We start from the raw sequence: 25,535 nt of genomic DNA, 5'->3' as shown, positions 1-25,535 counted from the left end.
ACAAACCTCACAACTAAAGGCAAATCCGCAGCTCCTCCTTCATCGCCCATCCTAACACTGGCTTAGCGATACAGGGTGCCAAGCTCAGGGAAATCATTAGATGGCTCAGCCAGGGCAGAACTCAGTCGTACAAAGCAACTTCCAATCAGTGCGCTTCAGCTGTGACAACTTGGGAAACAGCAGTGGTGAGAGCTAAAAGGGTGCTGGCGAAAGAGAAAATAAAATATGTCGCTTGTGGGGTGAGGGCGGTGTCCATATAGTTTAGATAATTCTAGTAAACAAAAGGATTTGTTAAAAAGAAGTAACAGAAGACTTTTTAAAGCCTTCTTTAAAGGGTGAAAATCTCAACTAAAGCACCCAACGTCCAAAATCCAGAGGAAATCTAGCGCTCCCTTTCTAGCTGGCTAGAGCAGTTAAGCCTGAAGTGAATTCTCCCAGGAATCAGATTCCTGGCCAAAGGTTGCCTGCGCAAACCCGGGCCACCCTCGTCTCACGGCAGGGAGCGCTGGAAACGGCTCAGGGGCTAGGCCCGTTAGCATCGTCTTCCAAGAGCCGTAAATTCGCCCTCCCGCTCTGCTGACCCTGGAGCAAAGTCCATGCAGTGGTTCTCTGAGAGCCGGAGATACGCACCGCGCGGGGAACCCGGGGGTCCGGGGGCCCTAAGTTTTGAGTTTTGCACGCCCCGCAGCCTGAGATGGGAAGGTAGCTCGTCGCGCTCCAAACTCACCTGCGTTTCAGGACATCTACCCACTGGTTTCAGCTCCCAGAGCAACAACTGCAGAATCTCCATGGTCCAAAGTCCTCCAGGAAAGAGAAGAAAGGGGTGACGGGGGTGAGGGCTGGGAGGCGAGGTCACCAGGGTCCCTTCCCTGGCTCGGGTGGGGTTGGGGGCGCAACCCCTCACGGCTCCTCCCCACCAAGCCGTCGGGACCCCAGCGGGGGCGCCTTGCGTTGGGCGACAGGGACGCGGGGAGAGAGCGACAAGCTGGAAGCAAGGGCTGCCTGCAAAACTTTCGGTCCTCCAGCGGCAACTCTGCGGGAAAGACCACCCTTCCTTCGGCCCCGCGTCGGGCCTATCCCCGTGTGCCCCGACCCCTGCGCCCCAGGCTTGGGCGGCGCCGCTGCATCCCGGCTGCCGGGCGCGCTGCAGCCTTCGCTCTCCCGCACGCGGCGCTCGCCCGTCCGCGCTGCCCCTCCCCGGCAGGCGGGCGGCCCCCGGCGGGCGGGCGGGCGCGGACTGCAGGTGCCTCTCTGCTGCCCCTGGCGGCCGCGGGCGCGCGAGCCCCACCGAGCCGGCTCCGGGAGCCCGAGCGCCCGCCCCTCCTCCGCTCCCTCTCCCCTCCTCCTCCGCCGCCCTCCTCCCATCCCGCCCTTCCTCCCTCCCTCCCCCTTTCAGAACACTCAATGTCGGAACGTTCCGAAGATGACGTCGGAGCGTTCTCGAATCCCGTGTCTCTCGGCTGCTGCTGCCGAAGGAACAGGGAAAAAGCAACAAGAAGGAAGAGCAATGGCGACACTGGATCGCAAAGTGCCCAGTCCGGAGGCGTTTCTGGGCAAACCCTGGTCCTCCTGGATCGACGCCGCCAAATTACACTGCTCCGACAGTAAGAACCCCACCGCCTCCTCCTCCTTTTATTATCCTGTAACCTTTCCATTCACCTAGAGCCACTGGGAAAAAGTGTGTGTGTGAGAGAGAGAGTGGCCCCCGGTGTCCTCCATGCTTCTCCCTCTCTCTCTAAATAAATACACACAGAGACAGATCATCAATGCACAGGGAGAGGCCCGGCTGCCAGGGCTGTCTGTCTGTCTGTGCCCGGCTCCCCGTGGCAGCCCGCGGGGTGGGCTCGCAGCCCCACGGTGTTGTCCGTTTAAAAGGCTACTCTGTTGCTGCTTGCATAGTTTTTTGGGTACCTATCTGGGCCAGGTAGATGGAAACCCAGACTTGGGAGAAAATGTTGCATTGTCAATTTTTGAAAGAATTTCATATACAGTATTTATATCGATCTGTTTGCAAATAAACACTCTCCCTCCCCCCTTGACTTTGGCTTTTTTCCCCCCTTTTTTCCTTATTTTCTGTTTTCCTTTTCTTTTTCATCTGCAGATGTAGATTTAGAAGAGGCTGGAAAAGAGGGTGGAAAAAGCAGGGAGGTTATGAGGCTTAATAAAGAAGGTAAGTGGAGCTACTGGCATTTTAGTGTTAGCATGTGTGGCAGAATCTTCACAGGATTTCGAATATAATGTGAATTGTTCTGCTGGGTACAGAGTGACTAAGGCTTGTCAAAAATTGAGCACGCCCAGGTGACTACTGCTTCATGTTAACTTCTTTCAAAGTATAAATACAACTGGGGGGTAAAGGGGGGTGAGACTGTTGAAGGCAGAAGTTTACTGCACTTCAGTTGGACTCCACGTTTGAACCTTCTGATGCATATCTGCCATTCTCCTTGGGAGCATCATTGCCAAATGGTGGGGCGTTAAAATTTCTGAAATGAAGAGTGGAGTTCCCTTCACAAGCATCCCAGCCTTTCTCGTGGGTGAATGCACAACAGCTTAATGAACCCCACATGGTCAGTCATTCCAGCAGCTGCTTCTCCACTCACCACTGAAAACCATTGTACATGGCAAACCTTTGCAGCAAGTTACGTTTGGCCCACTTTGCATTTGGTCACAGATTGTTATGTGGCAAGCAGGGTTAGGAGCATCTGTATGTGCAGCCCCTCAGCAGTCATCATCTCTCTTTTCCCAGCATGGAAATACGGTACCTGAAATGGGACACACTGAGTAGATAGGTCATCCCAGACCAAGATATGCAAGAGAAGCCACAACCTGCTGCAATTGGGCATCAAACACATATGGTCGTCATAAATAAATCATATCCTGTTCTCATTTGCAAGCCTGCCGTATGTAACTCTGGCCTATGGGCTTCAAATGGAGCAACTCCAGGGGCCACTTGCTGCTAAGCAAATAGATGGATTCATTTGAATTGTGATTCACTAACTGATGTCTTATAAACATAATTGGCTGAAATTGGGGGTGGGAAGATGGCACAAGGGGACAGAAGAGGTTGGTGGTATTGAAAGAGTTCAGACATAAGTAGGCCATAGGTGCATTGGTCATCCCAAATGAATGGAGAAAAGGCCATTAGACGCCAAAGAATGGTCCCCCTCATAAAAAGGGATGTCACCCTGGAAGGCAGCTGAAGCCTGCGTGGAAAGATGGAACTCATTTTATGAATCAACACTTCAGATGGTTGGTTGTCTGTGCCCAATCATTTCCTGACCATCCACTGAGAGGAAATTTTGTGCTTCAGAAAAAACAACATGAAGGTTAAAATGCGTACATATTCAAGGACAGTTCCCTAGCATAGTGTTTCTGCTAATTAAGCACTTTGGGAACAAAACATTATTCTAAAGATGTTTGCTTCTAAATATCTTAGTGTGATCTTGACATGTGTCTTCAGGATGCACAAGGGATTGATGTCAAGTGGACTTCTTACAAGTGGCAGCTTATTTGTGTTAAATGTTCATGTGTGTTGGCAGTGGGAAGCATCACTAGAGATTATTTTTCTTCACACACAAACTCTTGAGATCTCTAAGTGCTTGCAAGACCCAGTTATCAGGCTACTGGCAACGTGTCCATAAAAGATGATGAGGCTGTGGAAATCTTTAAATTAAAGTTGAGTAAAGGTCATGGTATAGCACAGGATTGGCACCTCTCAGGTCTGGGTGATGGGTTATGACTATCACACACAAAACTCACATCCTTTCCCCCCAGTCCCTGTTTCTATTTCAGAAGACTGTTGTTCTCAGATTCTCTTTGCCTCATGAGAAACAGATTTTTTTTTTTTTTTTTTTTGATACGGATTCTCACTCTGTCGCCAGGCTGGAGTACAGTGGTACGATCTTGGCTCACTGCAACCTCCGCCTCCCGGGTTCAAGCGATTCTCCTGCCTCAGCCTCCTGCATAGCTGGAACTACAGGCACGTGCCACCACACCCAGTTAATTTTTGTATTTTTAGTAGAGACGGGGTTTCACCATGTTGGCCAGGATGGTCTTGATCTCTTGACCTTGTGATCTGCCCACCTTGGCCTCCCGAAGTGCTGGAATTACAGGCATGAGCCACCGTGCCTGGCTGAGAAACGGATTCTTTTAAGAAAAAATGAAAAGCTCTTCTTTCCTCAGAAGTCACAGGTGGTACATCCCGCTTATTAGGTCCTTTGTCCTATAAAGGTACAAAGATTTAGCTCCTAATTATACACATTTGCATTAAGGACACCCACCGTTCAGCGTAACTTGAAATTGCTAACTTCACCAAAATAGCCATATATGGGCTGAAATCTCTTTGTTCACAGGCCTGGTGGAACAGACTTGGGTGAGCAATTCCCGATGGTCTTTCTGGTATATATGCATGCAGTTTTCTTTATAGATAAAATATCTACATACTGAATACGTATTCTCCCATGGTGAGAAATTGAAGGGTTGAGCTGAGACAGGGTGTTTATTTGGTTACCTGGATCTCCAGTAATGCTTGCCATGGGCCCTCTTGTTGGAGTGATCAACAAAGTCCTGGGACGGATACATGTTTGTGGATGGGTCACTGCAGGACACAAAGTAGCCTGTGTGTGGCTGTGTACCTGTGCTTATGAATGTATGTAGATTGTCCATGATACTGTTGGCTTTAAGCAGGTCTTGAGAAGAAATTCGGCTTCAATGGGAATGAATGAACAAAATACAGTTTAGAAATTCCAACTGGGAATTGAAGGGAAGTGGTTCCGATTTTTGTTGTTGTTGTTGTTGTTGTTTTGTTTTGTTTTGTTTTTTTGAGACAGAGTCTTGCTCTGCCACCCAGGCTGGAGTGCAGTGGCGCAGTCTCAGCTCACTGCAAGCTCCGCCTCTCGGGTTCACACCATTCTCCTGCCTCAACCTCCCAAGTAGCTGGGACTACAGGCTCCCGCCACCAAGCCCGGCTGATTTTTTGAATTTTTAGTAGAGATGGGGTTTCACCGTGTTAGCCAGGATAGTCTCGATCTCCTGACCTCGTGATCCACCTGCCTCGGCCTCCCAAAGTGCTGGGATTACAGGCATGAGCCACCGTGCCTGGCGGGTGGTTCCGATTTTGATGTTTTTTTTGTGTGTGGTAAAATATACATAGCATAAAATTTATCATTTTAACCATTTTGAGTATACAATTCAGTGGCACTAAGTACTTTCATAATATTACACAACTATCATCACTTTCCATTTCCCAAATTTTCCATCATCCCAGTCAGAAACTCTGTACCCATTATGCAATCACTCCCCATTCCCCATTCCTCTCAGCCCTGGTAACCACTGTTCTACTTTCTGTCTCTATGAAGTTGCCTATTCTAATACCTCATATAAGTGGAGTCATACAATCTGTATCCTTTTGTATCTGGTTTATTTCGCTTCGCATCTCTTCATAGCTCATCCATGTTGTAGCATGGATCAGTACTTCATTCCTTTTTAAGGCTGAATAATATTTCATTGTGTATATATACTACATTTTGTTATCCACTTATCTGTTGGTGGACATTTGGGTTGTTTCCATATTTTGGCCATTTTGAGTAATGCCACTATGAACATTGGTGTCATATATTTTTAATAGACTAAACTCAGGAAGAGAAGTTAGGCTGGAAATGTGAAATAAGAATTATTTTGGTTTGGCCAGGCATGGTGGCTCACGCCTGTAATCCCAGCACTTTGGGAGGCCGGGGTGGGTGGATCAGGAGGTTAGGAGATCAAGACCATCCTGGCTAACATGGTGAAACCCTGTCTCTACTAAAAATACAAAAAATTAGCCGGGCGTGGTGGCACGCGCCTGTAGTCCCAGCTACTTGGGAGGCTGAGGCAGGAGAATGGTGTGAACCAGCTACTTGGGAGGCTGAGGCAGGAGAATGGCGTGAACCCGGGAGGCGGAGCTTGCAGTGAGCCAAGATCGCACCACTGCACTCCAGCCTGGGCGAAAGAGCGAGACTCCAGCTCAAAAAAAAAAAAAAAAAAAAATTATTTTGGTTTCTACCTCTATCTGGCCACAACTTCAGAAGACACAGCAAGGACTTGCAGACTTTTTGAATAACTTGATTACTGTAATACAGTTCCCCATTCCTCACCCCTTTAAACTTTCTTTCAATTCTTTCCATTTCTTTCAGTTCTCCACCTATAATGTATGAAATGTTAACTGGATGCTTTGAAATGTCTGTAATAAAGTTTTCATGTCATTGTTATTATTTCATCTAAAATTAGCTAAATTATAGCTAAGAGGAATTTGCCAATTTTTTTTTTTTTTTTTTTGAGACAGAATCTCGCTCTTGTTGCCCAGGCTGGAGTGCAATGGCGTGATCTTGGCTCACTGCAACCTCCACCTCGTGGGTTCAAGCGATTCTCCTTTCTCAGCCTCCCAAGTAGCTGGGAGTCCAGGCATGCGCCACCATGCCCAGCTAATTTTGTATATTTAGTAGAGATGGGTTTCACCATGTTGGCCAGGCTGGTCTCAAACTCCAGACCTCGGGTGATCTGCCTGCCTCAGCCTCCCAAAGTGCTGGGATTACAGGCATGAGCCACTGCACCTGGCCCCAAATACTTTTGAATGTTGTCATCACCTGGGTTCAGAAGGCGTTGCTAGATCCATGGGTGGATATGCTTAGATGGGATTATATCCAGGACAACCTGGGTACTGGAAGGAGCAAGAGAGCACTTTGAGTCAGCTTCCTACATTTTGATCTATGCCCTTTGGAAGTCGTTTCACTTCTCTTGGCCTATTCGCCCATATTTAAAGAAAGGGGGGTGGGACTGAATGTCCTCTGAGGTCCCTTTGAGACCTCTGAACCCAAGCTTCTCTATTGAATGTACCTTCCTTTGAGATGCAGTTATAGCAGGCAAACTGTTTCTAAAGAAACTTAAAAAAAAAAAAAAAACCCAAGCCCTCACATTAAAAATATCTTAAACTACTTCAAAAATAACTGGGTTTATTTTCTCAATTTATAACTTCTTGGTGGCAAAAATCACTGCATCTCATACACAAGCAATATTCTGCTGCAAATCATTTGTGAATGGTATCTGGCCTTCAGCATTCCGAGAAAAGTGGGGTTCTGAGTCCAAAACCCAATGTGTTCCCCTAGTGAGGAATGATTTGACCCCAGTCAGCTTGGATCAGTCAGGCATTCAGATTTCCTGAGAGGAGGACTCCCAGAAACCTTATTAGCCTAATCTGTGAAAGGTGTTTATGAGAGAAAATTCCAAGGATGGCCATTCTTCTGTGCTAACTTTTTCAAATAATTTCCTCCTCAGCTTTTTCAAGCTAATTAGGGAAAAGCTCTCAGTGATTTAGAAAGATGTTCCCCTTGCCTCACCTGAAGTTTTTTTTTTTAAAGAATACCAATTCATAGATAAGGAATAGGGTTCCTGTGCCTCATAAGTGTCCCTAACTATAAGACAGAAAAGAATAAGGTTGTTGTGATGATTAAATGAGATAATACAAAAGGGCTTAGCACATAGTAAGTGCTTAATGAATGTTGGCTTTTACTATTATTATCATTATTAATGAAGCTAGCTCTAGAAAACTTTATTCTAATTAGGATTTTAAACTAATCTGTGATGAAAAGAAAAGATACGTAGCAGAAACTTTATTTTTAGAGTAAACCATTTTGTTATAATTTTATGACACTAATGATTTTTTAAAGAAACAATTTCTATGGATATCAATTTTTTTTTTTTTTTTGAAATGGAGTCTCCCTCTGTCGCCCAGGCTGGAGTGCAGTGGTGCGATCTCAGCTCACTGCGACCTCCACCTCCCAGGTTGAAGTGATTCTCCCACCTCAGCCTCCCGAGTAGCTGGGACTACAGGTGCCCACCACCACACCTGGCTAATTTTTTGTATTTTTAGTAGAGACTGGGTTTCACCGTGTTAACCAGTATGGTCTCAATCTCCTAACTTTGTGATCCGCCCACCTCGGCCTCCCAAAGTTACAGGCATGTAATTACAAATTACAGGCATGAGCCACCGCACCCGGCCAGATATCAGTGTTTTTAATAGAGTGCAGTTAAGTGATCATTGATAAGTTTTATCAACCGCTGTCGAATAATACTTAGGCTGTATATGGCCTATGGCTAAGAAGAGTTTATACAAAGTTCTTTCTGGGGACTGGGAGATCTAAAAAACTTTTTTCAATGATCGATAAGTTGTTTTATTTTATCACTGAGAAAAAAAAAAGTCCTGAATAGATTCCTGTTTGGGTCTCTTGGAAGCCTACACTTGTCACTTTGAAAACTTGCCTGTGTTTTAACGTTCCCACATGTTTTGATGTGATGTAGATAAACTGGTGGAAAGTTTCCAATTTGAAAATTGTGCTGGGGCCAGTAAGATATTGCTGTGACTATAAGAGTTTGCTGTTCTTCTGAGATGCTGGTGGAATTGGGCTGGGATATAGGAGGGTGCAGAGAACATAGGAGCATGTTCAGCTCAGGCTTAGGAGTCTTGCAGTTGCGGCTGGATGGGAGCAAATTGGAGAAGGTGGCAACTGACCTGGTTAAGAATGAAGTTTTCTTAGAATCCAAGCCAGAGAAGCCAGCAGCAGGCCATGGAGATTTATGGGAAACTGCGAACAGCTTCCCTTTATCATTATAGACAACTCTGTTATCTATGTTAATAGGAGACGGGAAGACACAAAGTCCACAGATTACACAGATAAACCTCATTTTTACCATTAATTTCAACTTCATTCCCCATTAAGCCTACCTTCCTCCCCTTTTGCTAACAAGCAGTAACATTTGTTCACTTTGGCGTTTCATTATCATCTCTCTTATCTGGCCCAGCTTTTGGGATGGAAGGATGGGAGAGATGGAGTGGCTTAAAGGTGGTAGGGAGGAAAGATGAGACGGAGGAGAAGGGAAGGGCTTGGAGACCTATAAGCTCTACAGGTGCAGCCCACTGATGGAGCAGGGGCATGCCACAACCAACACAACAAAGATGAGAAAGGACATCCTGATCATCTAGTTTGGAAAATACAAAGCTTCCAAAATGAGTATTTCTTTATACATACAATTATTTCCTTGTGCCTGGGTTCCCATGTGGAAGAAATGTGGCTCTGTCTCCTTCCACAACAGGAAGCGAGGATGGACACACTGAAACACTGTATATGATAATTTGCCTTCTAAGTTGCCCTGTACCAGGGTCTCATCCTGTATCATTCTATGAGAATAATGTTTTTACTGCTAGAAGATGTAGACCATTACACACACATACACATTCATTTTAAAACTACTTGTTATTTTTTAATAATGTTCATGTTACAAAATTCAAAAGGCTATCCAAGTGGAAAGTAAGTCTCCCTCCCACCCCATCCCCAGTTGCTTGTGTATTCTTCCAAAGATATTCTGTGTGCATTCAAGTAGATACATATATAATTTTGTCTTCTTGTTCTCATGTGAATGAGAGAAACCTATAGTATTAGCTGATATCTTGCCATTTCCATTTATCTTAGAGAGCTGTCCATGTCAGTTCTTGAGAAGTCACCATGTTCTCTTTTGGTGCCTGCATAGTAGGGTAGTAATTTAAGCCTCTGGGTGTCTTGCCAAGTTTTTAATACCCTCAACTGTTTCTCAGCCTCCCTTATGTGTTTGACCTGGAGGGAGCTCTCCTGACGTGCCAGCACTGGGCTAGCACCAGGGACACAGCAGTGGAAAACCACAACCCCTGCCTGCTCTCAGGGTGCTTCCAGCCTGGTGGCAAAAGTACAGGTAGACCGCGATGAGTGCTCTGATAGGGAAACTCAGGTGCTGCTGGAGGTCATGGTGGGGGGCCTCACTGAGGTAGGGGCTCAGTGCAGGCCTCCCAGAGGAAATCTTATGTAAGCTAAAACCTGGAGGATACAGGAAGTTACCCATGTGTAGAGCTGGGCAGGACAGAGTTAGAGGAAATGACAGGGATAAAGGCCCAAGTGCCAGAGAATATAGACTGTTCTGAACCTAAAAAGTCCTCTTGCCGGAGTAAAGATAGCAAAGCACAGAGTAGTATAATATTTTTCACCAGTGGCACCACTGATGGTTTGAGCCAGATGCTTCTTTTTGGGGGCGCTGTCCTGTGTATGGCAGGATGCTGAGCCGCATCCTGCGCCTCCACTTGCTAGATGCCAGCAGTGCCTCCCTCCCCTCCCCCAAGTTTAGACAACCAAAAATATCTCCGTACATTGCCAAATGTCCCAGGGGGACAAATCACTCTGATAGAGAATCACTGGCTGGGGAGGCTGGAGAGGTAAGAACACAAGAAAAATAGACTAAGATACAGAAATATTCTGCCAATATCTGTCCATGTGTTAGGCCTTCAGCCCATGTAAGTCAGCCTTGTCGATTACTCAGCAGATATACCTGGACTGTGACTATCCCCTGGCGCTGAGCTACATTTGGGGGGATCTAAAGAGAAAGAAGACTTGGTCCCCCAGGGAACCCTCCTCCCAAAGTTCCCAAGATGACTCTTCCAAACCTTGGAGTCCAGTCTGCAGTCACTGGTGACAATAGTGAGTTGCAGGTTCTAATTCTGGGTGGCCCAACCCTCCTTCACTGTGGGTGGAGGAGACCCAAAGCATCAATTCTGGTAATGATGGCATTTATTATACAGTGGCCCCCGATGTCAAAAGTACCACATCGCATTGGTGAAGCATTAAGGATTTCAGTTTATATTTAAAGTCAGGCTGAAAATACAACTGGCGTTCTCTGCAGTTTGATTACCCACGGGATATGTCTGGAATGGGGATGCACATGACGGAAAGCAAAGTGGCTGCTTTCATGATTTCCATGTTAAGCCCGGGAAGGTACAAAGGGCAGGGGAGGGTCTGATTCCTGAGGCCTTCTGACCTGTGTGCCAGGTGGTCTGCAGCATCAGTTAAGACTGTGAGGCCATGTTGATGCTTTCAGCCGGCGGTTCCCAGGGGCCTGCCATCTCTGCTGCAGAATTGATTTAGAAAAGTTAGGCAGATTTGTTTCTGTATGGTTTTCCGGGTTGGTTGCATTTATATCCTTCAGGCTAACGTTTCGTTTATGACATTTTGTTTCACTCATGACATATTTCAGAAGTAGGCATAAGATGGTAGTACCCAATGCAGTGAGACCTTGTCCTGGTCAAATCCCTTTTCTCTAAGGACCCCACACACTGAGGTGGCCCACTATTCACATCTGGAGACAGTGGTCACTGAGTGATTGCAATAATCAAACATAGCCGTAATGGAGAGGGAGAGATTTAGCCAGTGGGTTCTACTTTTTCAGAATATTGTAGGAATGGCAAGGACTGACTTCTGTGTGTGTCTGTCTCCTAAATCTCCCGGTCCAGTGTTCTGCTGATTACGTGCTCCCAGCTGATGCCGTTTGGCTGGCATTCTCTTACTCTCTCCTGTGGTAGAGCTCAGACTGCCAAATGGACCTGGATTTGGACCCTGAGGTGCTTGAACTAATGATGAAACCTCAGGAAATCCCTTCTTGCAAGTGGGCTGAGGCTACAGCGGAGCATCCTTAATATTCAGGGGCTAGACCTGGCTGCCCTAGTCGTCTATAAGTGAAGCTGGAATTCTGCTGTGGGGAAAGCAATGTTTTTATGGAGACGCTTTATCCTTGTACCTGTGGTTTCTCAACACAATTCTGCTTGCCAATTTTAAGGGATCAAGTGCTTACAGAAGAAATGGAAACCAAATAAATACTCTCCAGGGCAGGACAAAGTGGCACCAGGTCACCATAATGGGGAAGATAAAAGTGAGTCGATGATAGGCTCTTTGAACACAGAAGCACTTACCGGTGTACCTGATTCTGTGATGCTAATTGTAAATCTGTGAACATTAATGGTGTAAGGATACCCTTAACTGTAGGGGGAGTGGGAGTTACGTGACCTTACCTCAAGGCATTGACAGGCCACAGAGTCCTGGGGTGGGGTGGGGACACAGGACACCCAGTCCGATGATACTAACCACAGGTGAGTTCAGCATTCCAGGGGTATGGAAGATGCTGGAGACATGGTCCCAGTTTGGTTATATCAGACCAAGGTGATAGTCCAGTTCTCAAAAAGTATATGAGTCACAAAAGGACAAATACTCTGTGATTCCATTTATAATGAGGTTCCTAGAGGAGTCAGATTCATACAGACAGCGAGTAGAATGGTGGATATTCAGGGGCTGGGGAAGGGGAAACGGAGAGTTAGTGTTTCCATGATACAGAGTTTCAGTTGGGGAAGATGCAAAAGTTCTGGAGATGGACTGTGGTGATGGTTGTACAACATTGTGAATATACTTAATGTCACAGAACTAACCGTACACATAAAAAATGGTGAAAATGGCCTGGGTGCAGTGGCTCACGCCTGTAATCCCAGCACTTTGGGAGGCCAAGGTGGGCAGATCACGAGGTCAGGAGATCGAGACCATCCTGGCTAACACGGTGAAACCCCATCTCTACTCAAAATACAAAAAATTAGCTGGGTATGGTGGCACGTGCCTGTAGTCCCAGCTGCTCAGGAGGCTGAGGCAGGAGAATCACTTGAACCCGGGAGGCGGAGGTTGCAGTGAGCTGAGATCATGCCACTGCACCCCAGCCTGGGCAACACAGCGAGACTCCGTCTCAAAAAAAAAAAAAAAAAAAAGTTAAAATGGTAAATTTTATGTTATGTGTATTTTACCACACACAAAAAGGTTCATTGGCATTGCAGGCTTGGGAGTTTAATGGAGCATTATTTAAATCTTGACCATTTATTGGCTGTGTATTAAATTAAGCCTCAATTTCTACTTTTCTTTTCCAGAGTAGGAATAATAGTACCTCTCAGAATTGTTGTGGAAATAAATGAGATGCTATCTGATATAAAGTAGGTACTCAGTAATGTAAGCCTTTGTTGTGATGATCGTTGTTTTTACCAGGCACTTGGGTCTTCGCCTTTGTCTTAAGAGCTGCCACTTCCAGGGGACAGACTGCGTTCTTACTGCTCTGGGGTATGCCAGGGGCTTACCAGGCATCTTTTGTCAACTTGTATGTCTCCAGTTCTTTAAGGATGCCCAGAATAAAGACAAAGGGATTGGACTGGTGTCCCTGTACTGTTAGTTTCAAGAGTGAATCTGGGGCTGGGCACTGTGGCTCATGCCTGTAATCCCAGCACTTTGGGAGGCCGAGGCGGGTGGATCATGAGGTCAGGAGTTTGAGACCAGCCTGGCCAATATGGTGAAACCCCATCTCTACTAAAAAAAATACAAAAATTAGCCAGGTATGGTGGCATGTGCTTGTAGTCCTAGCTGCTTGGGAGGCTGAGGCAGAAGAATCGCTTGAATTCGGGAGGCGGAGGTTGCAGTGAGCCAAGATTGCACCACTGCACTCCAGCCTGGGGGACAGAGTGACACTCCGTCTCAAAAAAAAGAAAAAAAAAAAAGAATGAATCTGTTTCAATGTTTTACAAAGTGTGTTCATTCTGGAGACCCTGCTGTGTTGTCCTGTAGGGTACTTCATGCCCCCGGCCCCAGGCTGGTCATACTAAAACGAAACAACCAGGAGTGAAGCACAGCAACCAGGAATGTGCTTTTTTTTTTTTTTTTTTTTTTTTTTTTTTTTTTTTTTGAGACAGGGCCTCTCTCTGCCACCCAGGCTGGAGTGCAGTGGCACGATCAAGCGCACTGCAGCGTCGATCTCCAGGGCTCAAGTGATCCTTCTACCTCAGACTCCTAGGTAGTTGGGACTACAGGCGTGTGCTGCCATGCCTGCCTAATTTTTTTTTGACTTTTAGTAGAGACAAGGTCTTGCTATATTCCCCAGGCTGGTCTCAAACTCCTGAGCCCAAGTGATCCTCCCACCTTGGCCTCTCAAAGTTCTCGGATTACAGGCGCGAGCCACCACACCTGACCAGGAACGTGCATTTTAAACAGGCTCCTCAGGTGGCTCTGATGTTTCCTGAACTTTGAGAACTACTGTTTATTGGTTGAGAGAAGTGGTTCTCAACCCTGCCTACCTTGAAAATTCCTTGGGAAGCTTTTTAAAAGCAAATATGCCAGGACCACCCACAGAGATTCTGATTCTATAGATCCAGGTTCAGGGGTTCTAGGGAGCTGCTTATGTATTTCCTTTTGGAGTTTTTTGTTTGTGTTTTAAATTTATTTTTCTGGTACCTTTTGGGCTAAACACAGTCCAACTTATGTGTTTTTTTGTTTGTTTTGTTTTGTTTTTAAGTAACAATCCTAGCTGTCTTTTATTGGGCATTAACTAGGTGCCAGGCACAGGGCTAAATGTGCATGTTCACATTTAATCCTCATGACCACCCTGTGAGGCAAATCCTGTTATCAACCCTATTTCAGAGATTGGGAAGCTGAGGCTCAGAGAGGTCAAGTGATTTACCCAAGGTAACATAGCTGGGGAATAGTAGAGCTGCCCTGAACCCCAAGGCAGGCTGATTCCAGAGGCTGTGCTCTAAGCACTGTGTCCTGATGTCTGTCATCTTAGGAGCAGGGTTAGGACTAAGGGGAAGCAAGCAGGCGCCCAGGACACCTGTTTAAGGAGGGGCTCACGTGGGCTTCTGCAAGTGTGGAGTGAGTGCCCCTTAAGTGTTGCACCTGGGCACCTGGCTTCACTCATCCTCTCACCATCTTTGCCCAAGAGAGCTTGTTCTTTAAGCAAAATGGCAAGGCTGAACTACCTTTCATTCCCCCTTGCCTGTGTAAGCCAGTGGCCTCCTGATAGGGCCCTGGGTCTCCCCATCAGGGAAACGCTTTCTCATTCCAAGGCCCCAGCTTTGGGGCCTCTGTGGCCAGAATCCTGGCCTCAGGGAAATCACAGGAGCTAATGCAAACTGTGTTCCTTTTTGGGAGAAGGTGTTAGCAAAGATGGTTGCCAAGCAACTCCAGGGGCGTCTATCTAGAGTGATGATTTCTCTCTTTTTCCTCCTTTTGAACATCTTCTAGGCCGCTGTTCAGTTTCCCTCATGGCATTGGGATTGTTAGTAATTTCATGAAGGGTGCGCTCTCTAGGATGACGGAGCGGAGATCGCTCTTCAATACCGCCACATTAGAGGTGTACTTTTGATGGTGATATGCCTGCTAAGTGGGTGTGAAAGTCCTTTACCTTCTATAGCCACAGAGATGCCCTAGTTGTCACTGGCTCTGAGAGGGCAGTGACAAAGAGGATCCTTTGGATTGGAGTGGCTGGGAAAGGCACAGAATGCATCTCTCACATGAGGACAGGACGATGTGGCGACATTTACTTCCCGTGACTTTGGATTTCACCCATTCTCCATTAACTGGGACATTTAAGCATTTTATAGTGATTGCCCTGCTGGTCCCAGAGGAGCTGGTGTCACCCCCCTGTCTCTCTCGCAGTGGTTTCACAGACCAGAAGAGTCCTTGACAGTCCTTTCCTCCTCAGTGCTGTCCCCTCTCCTAATTAATCACCTCCTCTGTGTGGGGTTTCAAGTGACCTTCGATGGGCCCAGACCCCATTGTCTACCAGCTGGTGGTTTGATTCTTCTGATAAGGACCTGGAGCTTGTGGGTTCAAGCACCTTTTACACTTAATGGGACAGAATCCCAGCCAGACTGGCAAGAAGACGGTGATCCACTGGAAAAGAGGAACTGGTCACATTTTTGGGTGGGAAGGGGCAGTAGCTCTGTCACCCAGGCTGGAGTGCAGTAGTACAATCATAGTTCACTGCAGCCTTGACCTCCCGGGCTCAAGTGATCCTCCCACCTCAGCCTCCCTCCCAAGTAGCTGGGCCACAGGTGCACGCCCCCATGCCTGGCTAATTTTTTCTATTATTTTTAGAGACGGGGTCTCCCTATGTTGCCTAGGCTGGTCTCTAACTCCTGGGCTCAAGCGATTCTCCCACTGCAGCCTCCCACAGTTCTGGGATTACAGGAGTCAGCCACCACGCCCACCAGAACTGGTTACATTTGCTTAAGGTTGAATCCATTTGGCCAACCCATGTACAACAGCCCTGTTAGCCAAGTCCCCAGACTCCAGGCTTCTGTTCCCTTGAGTTACTCCTTCCATCATTGTGCCCTTCCTCATCATCTTTTGCAGAAGCAGGGCAGGACCCAGAGAGAATTAGGGACTCAGATGAGTCCTGCCACTTTCAGTGGCTGAGACAAAAGACTTAATGGCAGAACACAAACCCGGTACACAAGCCAGGTTTAAACAGAGTAGGGGCTTATTTGCTTTCCAAATGGAGTTACTGGGCATTTCTTTAAACAGTAGACAACCCTACAGCTTTTTGAAAATCATATTTGCTTCACAGAAGTTTTCATGGCACCCGCTTTTGTGCCCTTTCTGCCAGCTCCTCCCTTGGAGCGTGAGGCTTTGCCCTCGGTTTGCTCTGCATTTGCTCCGGACCCTGGCTCCTGTTCACACCCCAGGTGGTCCCTGTGTGTGGCGATTCCAACATGCCTGCAGCTTTCCTGACCTCTCCTCCACAGAGTGCTCATCCCACCCCCGGGTACCGCACCAGACAGCCCCTCACAGATGTCATTGTGCATCTCAGACTCCACTAGACCCAAGAGCAAGCCGAGCCTGTGCGTTTTCCCCATCACTATCCTTAGAAAGACCCCCTCCTCCTCTCCTCCCTCCCTCCCATCTTAGCAATTCCCTGCACCTCTCCATCTCTCTCCACTCCCCCACCCCTATCCCAGCTAGCCTGCCTCATAGCCTACCTAGATTTTTATAATAGCTATTTAATTGGTCTTCCTGTCTGTATCTTACCTGCACACCACTTCAAAAATTAATCTTCTGAAAATTCACATGTATCAGTTTGTTCCTCAAGTGAAAACCTCTCAGCACTTCCTCATCGACCAGCATTCAAAGTCCTCAGTCCTTTCCTATCCGGACAGGTGGCCTGCCCTTTGCAGCAGCACTTTGGACAAGGGGAGTCCTTTCTCTGTCCCCTTCTCTGCATCTGCCTGCCCTCTGCATCTAGTGTCTTCCCCTTCTCCCCTTCCCCTTGCCCCTCATCCTCCTTCCCCAGGGCCAGCCATACTTTCTAAGGAAGCCTCCCTGCCGCTCGGGCCACCCCGCCTGGACCTTCTCTGCACCCTGTGCATGCTAGCCATGCCCAGCATGTACTTTGCCCCCAAACCTCGCACCTCCTTGCACTGCTGCAGACTTTTCCCATGGTCCACATGTGTCTTGTCATCATAGCTGCATTAGAATCTTCTGGAGGCAGGGTGGAGGAAAAGCGATCATATCATCCCCTTTTCTTTCCTAAGTTATCTTTCAACCAGCAGTGTTATAGTTCGACTAAGCATCTTGTTTTTGAAATACCTGTATTGTCTTTTTCTTTTTTTAAGAAAATTGTGGTAAAATACTATACCATCTTAACCATTTTCAAGTGTAAAGTTCAGTAGTGTCAAGGACATTCACATGATTGTGTAGCCAATCTTCATAACTCTTTTCACCTTACAAAATTGAAACTTCATACCCATGAAACAACAGTTCCCATTTGTATTTTCATTTTTTAAAAGTCAGTCTGGAGATGGCCTATGAGGTTTTTTGATTCACCATCTGATATTTTGAAGTTGTCAAGATTCTAAGAACTGGAAGGACTCCTAAAGTTTCCGTTCAAGTGGATAGCTGGAGCTACAATGCAAAACACAGCTCACCTTAGGACATTAGCTCCAGCATCCTAGGTCAGCAGAGAAAATTCCATGAAAAAATGCTACCGCTGGGGTGCAGAGTCACAGACATCTTTGAGCACCTGAAGTTTTTCATTTAATATTCAGTAGTAACCCCCACCCTGCACCATTCTCTTTTTTGCCCTTGCAGCTCAGTGTTAAAATTTTTCACACATATAAAAAGGTTGAAATAACGGTACCATGATCACCTATAGAATTAAACAGTTCACATTTTGTCTTGTTTTCTTATATATATATATATATTTACATATAAAGATCTATCTGTATATATGTCTTATAAAGAAATATACAGGCCAGGCACCGTGACTCACGCCTGTAATCCCAGCCTTTGGAGGCCAAGGCAGGTGGATTACCCGGAGTCAGGAGTTCGAGACCAGCCTGGCCAACATGGTGAAACCCCATCTCTACTAAAAATACAAAAATTAGCCAGGCGTGGTTGCACACACCTGTAACCCCAGCTACTTGGGAGGCTGAGGTGGGAGAAATGCTTGAGCCCAGGAGGCAGAGGTTGGAGTGAGCTGAGATCGTGCCACTGCACTCTAGCCTGGCCAACAGAGTGAGACTCTCTCTCAAAAAAAAAAAAGAAAGAAAGAAAAAGAAATATACAGTCATGCATTCCTTAATGATGGGGATATGTTCTGAGAGATATGTCATTAGGTGATTTCCTAGGTGTGCAATAGGCTATGCCATCTAGGTTTGTGTAAGTTCACTCTATGATATTCCTATTGGTATAACCTATTGCTCCTAGGCTACAAACCTGTACAGCATGTTGCTGTACTGAATACTGTAGGTAATTGTTGTAACACAATGGTAAGCATTTGTGTCTCTAAACAGATTGAAACATAGAAAAGGTACAGTAAAAAATATGGTATTATATATTCTTATGGGACCACTGAGTATGGACCTGTTGTTGACCAAAGTGTCATTATGCGACTGTGTGTGTGTATATGTATATGTATGTGTATATATATATATATATATTTATATTTCTGTAGCATTTGAAAATAAGTTGTAGACATCACGACACTTCACCTTTAAATATTTATCATTTTTCCACATCTTGATTGTGCTACCTTGAGCTGTTCACTTAAATTCTCAGAGCCTCATCATACATAAATATGTATGTATGTTTTTGCTGAACTATTTGGTAAGTCACAGACAGCATGACACCCCTAAATACTTCAGCATGCATCTCCTAAAATTAGAGGCATTCTCTGACCTAATCATAATACCAGTATCACACTTAGAAAACTAATGGTAATTCCATACTCATATCTGATACCCAGTTCTCATTCAAAATTCACCTGTCATGCCCCCACCCCCAAAAGCTTATAGCTGCATTTTTCAAACTAGATCCTGTTATGGTTCATGTATTGCATTTTGTTGTTATATCTCTTCAGTAGCTTTTAATCTAGAACAGTATCCCTCCCCCACATGTGTGTGAATATATGTATAATACATATTTCTATATATATGTATACATATTTTTATATATAAATATATAAAACATTGCCATTTAAAATGCTTCCTGTTCTGGTCTGTCTTGCCACTTCCTTGGGTGTCTTACCTTGTTTTTGCTATTCCCTGTTTTTCCCCTGTTCTGGAAGTTTGAGCTTAAGTATCTATCATTTGATTCAGACTCAACATTTTGGTGCAAATGTGTCCCAGGTGATTCTGAGTGCTTCATTAAGCATCTCATCCAGGGGTTACAAGATATCAGGGTGCCCTATGATTAGATATGGATGACTTCGTAAGGTGGTGACCACTTCTGCCCATTGCAAACGTTGTATTTTCCTTCTGCAATTAGCATGTCATTCTGTGGGTAATGCTTTGACACCCAGTGAATATCCTGTCCCCCAAAAGGAAATTTTGTGGAATCCTCTGGGCATTCATTGATGACCCTTGCCTGGATCAGTTATTTCTTTGGGGATTGTAGGATGGTCATTTTCAAATTCTGTCATTCTGATCTGCTTTTATTGGTTGACATTCTTCAATATAGAAGACATCTTTCCCATCAACATGGGATGAACTATTAAATTCCTCCTAAAAGGGCAGAGTTAAGTTTTTCTCTTTAATTATCAGTGCTCATAGTAAGTAGTTGAACAGTGATGATTCTTTTATTTTATTTCATTTTCATTTTTTGAGAGACAGAGTCTCATTCTGTTGCCCAGGCTGAAGTGCAGTGGCATGATCATAGCTCACTGCAGCCTTGACCTCCTTGATTCAAGCGATGCTCCCACCTCAGCCTTCCGAGTAACTGGGGCTACAGGCACATACTACCACACCACACTAATTTTTTATTTTTTGTAGAGACAGGATCTTGCTATGTTGCCCAGGCTGGTCTCCAACTCCTGGGCCTAAGCGATCCTCCTGCCTCAGCCTCCCAAAGTGCTGGGATTACAGGCATGAACACTGCACCAGCCAATGATTCTTTTTTTTTTTCCTCTGTAGCCTAATCTTGGAGGTGAAGGTGATGGCCTGTGATTCTTAAGCTAAGGAGGAACAAGGTTTAGGACTGGGTGCACTAGAATTTCAAGAAGATGCTTGTATAGTGTGAAAACCACAATCAGTGGGAAGTCTTAGAGAGAAAGTGAGCTTTGTAGTACAAACCTCAGGAAGTAAAGTGTGATCCAATCTTGGTAGAGCATGAGTTTAAAAACATTGAGAAATATTATCCCACACAGTCAAGTGACCCTCTACTTTAACCTGGGGAAGGAAGAAGATAATTATACTTAAAATAATCCTTCTCTCACCTTTCAGAGGGAGCACAGTATTTAGCCTGGGTCTGCTGAACCACTGAAGTTAAATGGGAAATCATGATGAGTGATGCTCTGCCAGTCAGAAGCCAGAGCTGTGCTTCCTGCATTGCTGACTGCGTAGAAAGTGACCAGTTGTCCAGGAGGTGGAAGGCCCTGGGCTGGGCTCTGTGTGGAATGTGAAGGTGGAACAGTGGCCCTGCCCCTAGGAACTCACTTGCAGCACCTGGGAACTCTGATGTTGCTTAGAAAATGAAATGTGATTAGAATGCCTTAGAGCCCAGGGAAGGAAGATATCTCAGTCTATGGTCAGCCAGACCTTTAACCTGGGTCTCAGACCTTTGACTTAAAGGTAGAGGCTGTTTGGTTTGTGGTTTTACATGGGCCACAGTAAAGGATATTTAGTAGGAGTCAAGTTAATGTTTGAAAAATGAGTGAAAGAATGAATGAATGGACACCTCATGCAGAGGCAACACAGCAGCTAGGATTTGGACGTTCAGGGCATTGTACAGGGAAGGAAGAGCTTAAGCAAAGGCTTTGAGGGCTATGAGTTCCTCAAGAGGTTGCTTTTAGAAAAAGAAATTATGGTGAAACTCCATTAATACCAAAGAGAAACAGTTCATAATTTATTCCAGTTGTAGACACACTCAGTGCCTAACTCCATGCCGTCTTTTTTTGAAGTAGAGTTTTCAGAAAACAGTCTTCTGTTTTTTTTGGTAGTGTTAGTGTTTGTTTTGCTTTCTCCATTCAGGGTGCTGGAGGGAGAGTTGTTTTCTCTCTCTCTCTCTCTCTCTCTCACACACACACACACACACACACACACACATACACACACACTTTTTGGGTGCTGCTGACCAATTAATTTGTAAGTTCTTTTCTATTAGAATCAGTGTTGTGCTAGTAAATGTTTAACAATCTGCTATCTAAAAAAGTTAGTGCATATGGATATATATGTTTATTATACATTTTACTGATTTAAAAAAGCTGTTTGGCATATACTTTATAAAGAATAAAATATTTAAATTCTTTTTTTTTTTTTTTTTTTGAGACTGAGTCTCACTCTTGTTGCCCAGGCTGGAGTGCAATGGCACTATCTCGGCTCACTGCAGTCTCCACCTCCCAAGTTCCAGCCATTCTCCTGCCTCAGCCTCCCGAGTATCTGGGATTACAGGCTCCCGCCACCATGCTCTGCTAATTTTTGTATTTTTAGTAGAAACAGGGTTTCACCATGTTGGCCAGGCTGGTCTTGAACTCCTGACCTCAGGTGATCGACCCGCCTCAGCCTCCCAAAGTGCTGGGATTACAGGCCTGAGCCACTATGCCCAGCCTAAATTCTTTTTTGTAAATTTCATATAGTCTATAGATTCTTACCAAATGCTTTGGTTGACTTCTGCCAAATTCTTATATCCCCAACCTTCCTAAGGTTTAAATTGACAAACAGGTGCAAACCTCACATAAGTATTGGTTGATATTTTCATTTAAGTCAGTGAGTAAGTTGAAAGGGAAAGAACAAAGATAAATGTTAAAATTTCACTTGATTGTTAGTGACGTGACTTTCTTGCTGAACTGAATAATGGTTTTCAAGTACTAAAAGAATATGTCCTCATTGTTTTGTAGTATTCACAATAAAGCTAGAGACATGATATACAGCTGTCCCTTGATATCCAAGGAGGATTGGTTCTGAGACCCCAAATCCTTGGATTCTTATCCCTTATATGAAATGGTGTAGTATTTACATATAATCTATACAGTTTTTTCATAGACTTTAAATAATCTCTAGATTACTTATAATACCTAATACAATGTAAATGCTGTGTAAATAGTTGTCATTCTGAATTGTTTAGGGGATAATGACAAGAGGAAAAGGTCTGTACATGTTCAGTATAGACTCAGGCATCTTTTCTTTTTCTTCCACATATTTTTGATCTGCAATTAAGTTGAAACTGCAGATGTGGAACTCACAGATTCAGAGGGTTGACTGTTCTTTTAATTTAACTTACATCATTAAAATTTTCTCCATCACTTTCTTAAATTTTGATAATCAAAAAAATAATAAATCATGCCCTGATTTGTAGTATGTGATGATTTCCATGGTGTAAACTCTCCTACCACTGCATTTCAAGCTGTCAATGTGATATCACAGAACTCAGAGTTGGGAAGAGATATGCATCAGCACACTGTTATGTAGGATATCCTCCATACAGATGCATTAGATGGTAAATGACTTTGAGAGCAGGATTTAGCAACGTGTGGCCCATGGGCTGCCTGTTTTTAATAAAGTTTTATTGGAACACAGCCACACTCATTTTTTAATGTATTGTCTGTGCTAGCTTTTGCACTACAATGCCTGCATGGAGTAGTTGAGACAAAGCCTAAAATTTTTACTACCCATAGTGGCTCACGCCTGTGATCCCAGCACTTTGGGAGGCTGAGGCGGACGGATCACAAGGCCAAGAGATCAAGACCATCCTGGCCAACATGGTGAAACCCCGTCTGTACTAAAAATACAAAAATTAGCTGGGCGTGGTGGCGCACACCTGTAGTTCCAGCTACTTGGGAGGCTGAGGCAGGAGAATCACCTGAACCTGGGAGGTGGAGGTTGCAGTGAGCCGAGATCACACCCACTGCACTCCAGCCTGGTGACAGGGTGAGACTCCATGTCAAAAAAAAAAAAAAAAGAAGAAGAAAAGAGAAAGTTCCCAACCCATACTCAAAGCATAGATAATAAGTGAAATGTAGCAAGATAAATTGGAAATGATGAGTTTTATATTCAATTGTAAGCTTATGTCGTATAACTTTTAATAATTTAATAATTGGCTCACCACATTCCTGAGAATTTAACAATCAGCTCTTGTGAGCCTTTACAAGCTGGCCCCAGCTTACAACTGCAAAGCTTTGAGGGCTTCAGCTTTTAGTGCCAAAAATGAAGCTGTCACTATTAAGCAGCAGCAGCTGACAATACCAGATTGGAGGGGGAGCCTCACTAAGAAGGATTTGAACTGCTTGAAATTATGGTCTAATTGTCCATAGAAATCAGAAGAAAGCAATTTTGAGGTTAGTTTTCATATGACGGGGTTTTTGTGTTTTGGGGTTTTTTTTTCCTCTCCAAGGGTCTGGGGTTTGTTTTGGTTTTTCAAATGCTTTTTTTTTTTTTTTTCAGAGCTAATTTTCAAACCCAATACAGCATGCTTTTCTTACCAAATTTTGTGAGCATCTGTCTCGAGCCGTTCAGCCCCTGACAGACGCTCAGCAGCCTCCAGAACTCCCACAGATGTTGTGTGTCCCAAGAAAGGCCCACTTCCTGTTTCTGGCCACTAGCGGGAGGAGAGGTGGTCCCACCAGTTGCATTTTGCAGGGGTTTTCCTTGCCGCCATTTCCTGCCGGTTGCCTTTGAATGGATTACAGATGGTCAGAAAAAGACTTCTTGGCACAGTGAGAGGACCAGTCTCCAGTGCTTTGTGGGAAAGGATTTATAGCAGGATGGCAGTTTACGCCTACCAAGAATGGGCCTGGCTGCTGCGGCCTTATAGGGAAAACTGCCTGCCTGCAGAGATGGGCTCTGGGGGTGGAGGGAACGGCCAGGATGAAGGGGATGTTTAAATCGATGTGGCACCTTTCAGCCAGTCGGTGCTTAGACCGCCGCGTGTCCAAAGATGTTAGACCCCTGTGGAGGTGTCGGGCCCCGGGAAATGAGGTGCTGCTCTTGGTGCATCAAGCGCTTGTGGGAAGTATTATGAATCCTCATCTTTTCAGAGAGAGGTACAGCCAGGTGCTGTTGTTCCCTACCGCCCGCCCTTTTTGTTAAAGCCACAATATAGAGCACATTTAATTTGTTTTTGTTTTGTTTTGTTTTGTTTTTTGAGACAGAGTCTTGCTCTGTTGCCCAGGCTGGAGTGCAGTGGTGCAATCTCTGCTCACTGCAACCTCCGCCTCCCAGGTTCAAGCAATTCTCCTGCCTCAGCCTCCTGAGTAACTGGGATTACAGGCGCCCACCACCACGCCCAGCTCATTTTTGTGGGGCTTTGTTTGTTTTTTTGTTTGTTTGTTGTTTTTTGTTTCTTTGTTTTTTGAGACCGAGTCTTGCTCTGTCGCCCAGGCTGGAGTGTAATGGTGCGATCTCTGCTCACTGCAACCTCCGCCTCCCGGGTTCAAGTGATTCTCTTGCCTCAGCCTCCCAAGTAGCTGGGATTATAGGCACCTGCCACCACGCACAGCCTAATGGTTGTATTTTTAGTAGAGATGGGGTTTCACCATGTTGGCCAGGCTGGTCTCAAGCTCCTGACCTCAGTCAGGTGATCTACATGCCTCGGCCTCCCGGAGTGCTGGGATTACAGGCGCGAGTCACTGCATGTAGCCTACATTTAATTTTTAAACTTTTAAAAATATATGTAACTTAAAATTTTAATACTTTAATCAGTTTAGAGTGTATAATTCAGCGTTACTAAGGACATTCACAGTGTTGTGCAACCATTGCCACTATGCATTTCCAGAACTTTTCTATCATCCCAAACAGAAACTCTAAACCCATTAAACAATAACTCCCCATTCCTGCCTCCCCTCAGCCTTGGTACCTGTTCTACTTTCTCTATTCTACTTTCTGTTCCTATGAAGTCACCTATTCTAATCATCTATTCCCCTCATATAAGGGGATTCATGCAGTGTGTGTCCTTTTGCGACTCGTTTCTTTCACTGAGCGTAATGTTTCCAAGGTTAATCCATGTTGTAGCATGTACCAGAATTTCCTTCCTTTCAAAGGTTAAATAATATCTCATCGTATGTATATTTGATGTTTTATTTATCCACTCATTTGGGCATTGTGAATAATGCTGCTGTGAATGTGGGTATACCTGTTTCCATCTGTGAGTGGGTCAAACGTATACCTGTTTCTATCTGTGAGCGGGTCAAACAGAGACCTGGAGAGAACTGATGTGACTGGGATGATGCTTCAGTCCTTCCGAGATAACCCAGCCGAGGTGCACCTCTCCATCAGAGCTGACAGGAATGTGTGTGCGGAAGGGCCCTGTGCAGGATGCTGGCCGAGGGGTCAGATCAAGCTGGCACTCTGCTTGCCAAACTGTGCGCCCCCTGTGTTGCATCTGACCAGAGAGGGTGCCTTTTTCTAGCTTGCACAAAGGTCC

At 45.2% G+C, this 25,535-nt stretch overlaps 1 protein-coding gene across 16 annotated transcripts in view; it reads left to right on the top strand.

The window, feature by feature from the left end:
- Nucleotides 1-1,373: 1,373 nt before the first annotated feature.
- The window catches only part of ATXN7L1 (ataxin 7 like 1), a 270,331-nt gene continuing 246,169 nt past the window's right edge, over nucleotides 1,374-25,535 (top strand). For 4 of the 16 annotated variants that reach the window (XM_055392592.2, XM_055392589.2, XM_019031061.4 and 1 more), the window contains exons 1-2: nucleotides 1,379-1,604; nucleotides 2,102-2,170. In XM_055392592.2, the coding sequence (XP_055248567.1) occupies nucleotides 1,424-1,604; nucleotides 2,102-2,170 (250 nt within the window). In that variant the 5' untranslated portion in view covers nucleotides 1,379-1,423. Of the gene's footprint in view, nucleotides 1,605-2,101; nucleotides 2,171-25,535 lie in introns of all 16 variants that reach the window. The other 12 variants (XM_019031063.4, XM_019031060.4, XM_063708707.1 and 9 more) reach the window with 5 other exon arrangements.

The sequence above is a fragment of the Gorilla gorilla genome, chromosome 6, assembly GCF_029281585.2.
Source record: "Gorilla gorilla gorilla isolate KB3781 chromosome 6, NHGRI_mGorGor1-v2.1_pri, whole genome shotgun sequence".
Taxonomy (NCBI): domain Eukaryota; kingdom Metazoa; phylum Chordata; class Mammalia; order Primates; family Hominidae; genus Gorilla; species Gorilla gorilla.
Note: the sequence above shows the minus strand (reverse complement) of the source record. Positions and strands in the feature narration are given on the sequence as shown.